This window comes from Solenopsis invicta, chromosome 12, assembly GCF_016802725.1.
Source record: "Solenopsis invicta isolate M01_SB chromosome 12, UNIL_Sinv_3.0, whole genome shotgun sequence".
NCBI lineage: Eukaryota > Metazoa > Arthropoda > Insecta > Hymenoptera > Formicidae > Solenopsis > Solenopsis invicta.
In genome coordinates, this window is record NC_052675.1 from 3,196,056 (window position 1) to 3,202,228 (window position 6,173).

Below are 6,173 nucleotides of genomic sequence, written 5' to 3' on the forward strand. Positions count from 1 at the left end.
CGATCCACCGAGAACGACGACGAGGCCGGGGAAGCAGACAGCGCCGTACGAATACGCCGGAATCGGGCGGCGCTTCAATTCGCTCAAATAACGAACATGCCGCCCGCCTCGTCCGGCTGACGAAATACGAACTGGCTTGACTAAGGTGTAAACCAAAAAATAAATGAACAACTACTCTAGATTATCGATTAATGACGTGAACAAAAAAAAAAAAAAAATAATGGGAGATCAGATACAACTAAACTAAAGATTAAAGAGCTATTAAAAAACGTCCCCTGCGAAGAGCGCTCGTCAGTGCAACGTAGCGGCAGGTGGCTTGGTCAAGTCCCCCGAGAGGGCGCCGATCCGTGGTGAGTGGAAGAGGACAGATCTTGGTGATCGGCCGTGTCAGCTCGGTCGCCGCCGTGCGGACCGTCGCCACGCGCATGCATCCGTCCGGTCCCGGAAAGACTCGTGTAACCCGAGCCAATGGCCACTTAGCAGGCGGCAGCAGCTCGTCCCTCACCAAGACCATCATGCCCGGCGTGAGGTTGGTCCGCTCTCGGGTCCATTTGGAGCGCTGCTGCAACAGATGCAGATACTCCTCGTGCCACCGCCTCCAAAAGGATTCCTTGATTGCGGAGATCAACCGCCAGCGCGACGTGGGATGAAGATCGAACTCGGGGACCTCCGGTATATTCCCGAGCGCCTCACCCACCAGGAAGTGGCCAGGCGTCAACGCCACTAGATCCGCCGCGTCCGTGCTCAATGGACTTAGCCGCCTTGAATTGAGACAGGCCTCAATCTGACACAACAGTGTCGCCGTCTCCTCATAGGTCAGGGCATGATCCCCGATGACGTGGCGCAGGTGATGCTTGACCGAACGAACTCCCGCTTCCCAGAGTCCCCCAAAGTGAGGAGCCTGAGGCGGAATAAACCTCCATTCGGTCCCGTCGTTGGCCAGCACCTCGCCGGCCTCCTTATAGAATTCAGAGGCGGCCCGAAATCTAGCCCTCAGTTCAGCGTCAGCTCCTCGAAAGTTGGTGGCATTATCGCTAAGCAGCAGGCGACAACGACCCCGACGTGCTGTGAATCGGCGGAACGCCGCAATGAAAGCCGACGCCGACAGGTCCGACACGGCCTCCAGGTGAACCGCTCGGGTGGCTAGACAAACAAAGAGACAGATATAGCCCTTGCTAGAGATGTTTCCTCGTCCCTTGTGAGCCCGGATACGCAGGGGATCGGCGTAGTTGACTCCCGCCGATGCAAAGGGCCTGGAGGGACGCACGCGTTCGGGTGGCAGCTGGCCCATCCCCTGTTGTGCCGTTTCCGCACGGAAACGGGCACAGCGCACGCACTCTCGGGCGATCCTTCGCACTCGAGTGGCCACCCCCACGACCCAGAACCGGCGGAGGAGATAGCTCCGCATGAGTTGAGGGCCCCCATGCAAGGTAGCGGTGTGCGCGTTGCGAAGGACCAGCTCGGTGAGAGGACCCTCCTTTGGAAGAATCAGAGGGTGCTTCTTCGGGAAGGGCAGCTGAGCGGATTGAAGTCTACCGCCCACTCGCAAGGATCCATCCTTGTCCAGGAACGGACTCAAGGCTCGCAGCGACGACCCGGTCGGCAGCGGGCCGCCCGCCGTAAGCGCCTCCAAGTCCCCCGGAAACTCTCTTCTCTGCGCCAGTCTCACCAACCTAGACAGACTAGCCTCCAACTCAGCGCTCGTCAAGAACCCGTCTTGCTTGAGTATGCCTCGGGCGCTCCGATAAAATCTGCAGCAATACGCCACTACGCGTACAAGCCGCGTCAGCGAGAATCTCTCCTCGAGGAGGTCCTCCTTATTTCCTGGAGCGGCTAAATGCACCGCCCTTCTTTCCTCTTCTTCTTGGCGAGTGGCAAGGTCACCCACCGCGGGCCATGCGGCGGGCGGTCCCCGCAGCCACTCAGGACCCCTCCACCACAGGTCCAGTCCAAGGAGCTCCGAGACCGGAATCCCCCTGGTTGCCAGGTCCGCTGGATTGGAAATCGTGGGGACATGCCTCCATCGCTCGCCCGGCACAAGATTTTGCACCTCCGTCACTCGATGCGCTACAAATGGTCGCCAGCGCATTGTGAGCGCAGAGCAGGACTCGCGGATTGTCATAGCGCATCACTAAATCCTGCCACGCCCCATCATAAGCGCCGTCCGTCAAGGGAACGCCTGCGACGACCTCCGCTCGTGTTCGTGCACAAGTACCAAGACTCACACTCGTACATCGCCAAATACGTTATCAATTTGCGCGCGATCACATAAATTGAACCGCTAGGGATTGGAGAAATGTATATTTCTCCGACGAATCATGTTTTTGCCTTTATGGCAATGATGCTCGTATACGTACTTGGCGTCGACGAAATGAACGCTATGATCGACGTTGCGTTATGCCAATACGATCCTACAACGGCGGTTCCGTGATGGTGTGGGGGTGTATATCACTTACAAGACGAAGTGATCTAGTGATCCTGCTACCTCCGGCAATGACGGGTGTTCGTTATATCAACGATATTCTACGACCACACGTTTTGCTATTAAATCGAACCTGTCGGAACTTTATTTTTATGCAGGACAACGCTCGACCTCATACGGCGAATATAACGCGACGTTTTTTTCAACGACACGCAATTAGACTGTTAAATCATCCCGCCAATAGCCCGGACTTAAATCCAATCGAGCACATTTGGGATGAAATGGAACGACGATTAAGGCGTCGCGAGGAACAGCCGCGAAATTTAGAAGAATTGGGAGAAATTTTAACGGAAATTTGGCACAACATTCCGCAAGATCGTATTGCAAGATGTATAAATATGCGAGAACACTTGCAAGCAGTAATTGATCAGAGAGGAGGAAATACACACTATTGAACTCTCATGCGCGCGAGCGCATACACACACAGCAGAGAGGGTTTGGAGTCATTAAATACTGCAGAAGTGACGAACTGCGGGGTCCTTATCTCTGCTGTGATACATGCATACACACACACACACACACACACACACACACACACACACACACACGATGTGCAAAAATCCGATCGACAACCTCCACGTGGTGCACATTGGGTAATGCTAATGTCGGCGGTAGACGTCATTTTTCGGAAAAATGTACTGTAAAAAATGTATATCTTCAAAGTCTTGTAACTCGGTCAAAAAAAATCGTAGAGAAAACTTTAAAAAAAGCATTTTGTAGAGAAAATGTCATACTTTATGGCACTTGCATTGGATTTGTCGAGAAAAATTTTTTTATTGAGCTACAGGCTGTTAAAAATACGTTATTTTAAGGAAAAAACAGTGTATCTTTTTTGGGGCATAGTACTAAGAAATTGAGAAAATTTTTGAAAACCATTAACAGCATGTTAAAGCTGGAACTTCGAGCTTTAAAATGGTTTTTTGATTTTTTGTCTACGATGATTTTTCACGGAGTACGGATATCATTTGTAAAAAATGCAGGTTTAGCTTCAAAGTAGCGTAACTCGGTCAAAAAAAATCGTAGAGAAATTTTAAAAAAAGCATTTTGTAGGCAAAATGTTGTAGTTTATGAAGCTTTACTTAAATTGTTCGAAAAAAATTTGTTGGTCGAGCTGCAAAGTGTCAAAAATACGAAATTTTAAGGAACAAAACAGGGTGTGCTTTTTTACTGCATAAGACAAGGAAGTTAAAAGAATTTTGAAAATCTGCTGATAGAGCGTTAAAGTTGGATCTTCAAGCTTCAAAATGCTTTTTTTATTTTTTATCTACGATGATTTTTCACCGAGTTACAGTCATTTGAAAATAGCCTAATTTTTGGTGTCTGGAAAGTGTTCCCTATTTTCTTTTGAGTAGTGTATTTTTTTATGCTTGTTGTTTAATGTTAAATAGGGATAAAATGATATTTTTAATAATATCTCTAAAGTTTCTAAACACATAAAGAATCTAAATCCGGAAAATTTTAAATAGTGAAAAATTGAAAATATAAAATTTTATAACAAAATAATGTGTTTTTTAAACTAAATAAATTTTTTAAAATTATTTTTGGGCTAGCCATATTACCATCACTTTTTTTCTTCCAGCAATTATACAATGCGTTACATTGTTGTAAATCACGTTCTAAATAATAAATACTTCATTACTTTGAATCTAGTATCTGTTAAACAACACTTTAACAAATACAATTGTTCAAGTTTCAATGTAAAACATTGTTGTAAACAAAGTTATTCATTAAAATGAAAATAGGTACCATATTACCCTTTTCTCTTCTATCTTAGACCGTTATAAACCTACACAATCGTGAGCGTCATGTAATATAATAGCAAATTAAACAAAAAATGACGTATTTTTTAAATTTTTACATACGTAATTTTAATATACAAAATAATTAGATATGTATTTTTTTATTCAAAATATTTTTTGTAACTTATCAATTAAATTTTAAGAAAAAGTAAAGAAATGAGTAAATTAAAAAATTGAAGTTTCTTAATTACATACATACATATATTGTTATATAGTGATATTTTAAAGTCATTACAAAACTAAAATAAAATTTTAGTACATTTTTTATCAAAATTGTTACATAAAATTTTATTTGATTAAAATATTGTATTGTTTAATTCTTAATAACTCTTTATAATACTATTTATTTCATTCTAAAAATGTACATATTTTTATTTTATGAAGAATATAGGTCCCATGTAGGTCTAGTGCACTTGAGTCATTTTTTCTAGGACCCATAGATCACATATAAGAATATTCTTATAGAAATTCGCGATAGGGGTAGTTGTTTTGTTGTCGTGGTTTCAATACTTTGAAATGGCGAAGATATTAGCGGGTCGTTGCGTTGTTTGACTCTTATGTCTTCACTTTTATCAAATCTTGTAATTTCATCTGTTGGCATGTGTCGACAGTTAATTTCCGTTGCGAATGATGAGTCTTATGTTCGAATATTAGTGAGAGTTACGCTTTTGTTCCATGTCGCGATCAAAATAAGAAGTTGTATCGCCGACAGCAATATCTTTCACGAACGTGTGACTGCCAAATGATTCGTTGATTACTACGTTCTAAAGACGCGAGTACGTTTCTTTGTTAGTAATACGACCATCGAATAATAAGATATCTTATTATTCATTAATTGCCATACGTCCGCTTAACCGAGTATCTGTTGTTGCTCGATGTTACCGCTCAACTAATAATAAGTAATTGTATTGTCCAATTTTAATAGACGTTATTTGTTACTGTTAGTTTAACATCTCGAAATTCTTGTTTTTCCGCTGTCTTTCTCGACTCAGTAAGATAAACCCAGCAAACACCACGTTACATGTAACGTAAATGTTAGTTGTAATTTCCCACTCAACAATGTAACTGTTATATAACACACTCGTTATATAACAGTTACATTGTTGAGTGGGAAATTACAACTAACATTTACGTTACATGTAACGTTGTGTTTGGTGGGAACGGTTTTTGAATTCTCTTTTCCTGCCGTTCTACCGTTAGCTTGAGTTAGCTGCTCTTGCGCAAAAAACGATTTTCTTTGTGTGAATGTTTGGAAATTTATTTTATGCTTGCTAGTGCAAATTTTTGATCAATTTGCGTTAAGTATTCGTGCGTGCTAGTTTTGTGAATTAACGCTGCCTAAATACACGCATGGTACTCTTTGCAATTTCGCAATTTTCACATTTGTGGCAAACCGTCTGTAAGACTAAAGGATTTTGTACCCCTTTTTCGATCTCTTTTTTTTTATTTTTTTTTATTGCAACGATCCGCGAAATTGCTCGTGGCAGTGTAAAAATTCATTTTTTATAAAATTTTTCTAACTAAAGAATTTACTGAAAAGGGAAATTAAAGAAGAATGTAATATGCTTGAATCGCATAAATTTTTTCAAAATTTTTCAAAAATACAACAATAAAAAATTTATATAAACTACAATGATTCTTAGAGTCCAATAATAATTTTTAATTTTTACAATTTCCAACTAAAACTGCACGCCGCATATTTGTCGGACTTAAAACAGTACATAAAGCCGGAATAATAATATTAATGCTTTCAAAAGCATATATACGAGGCGTGTTTTTTAAGTAAGTACCGTTTTGAAATTCAGCCGCTGCAGTGTTGCGGTCGGCATTTGGCGCATGTGCGCTGTGTACACATCTATTAGGAAGCCACAGACGCTATAACGGAATCATTC

At 42.5% G+C, this 6,173-nt stretch overlaps 1 protein-coding gene across 1 annotated transcript; it reads right to left on the minus strand.

Moving 5' to 3' along the window:
- Positions 1 to 250: 250 nt before the first annotated feature.
- LOC105207187 lies at positions 251 to 2,122 on the minus strand. The gene has a single exon (XM_011176619.3). It carries the CDS (start codon positions 2,120 to 2,122, stop codon positions 251 to 253), a length of 1,872 nt encoding a protein of 623 aa, XP_011174921.3.
- Positions 2,123 to 6,173: the final 4,051 nt, after the last annotated feature.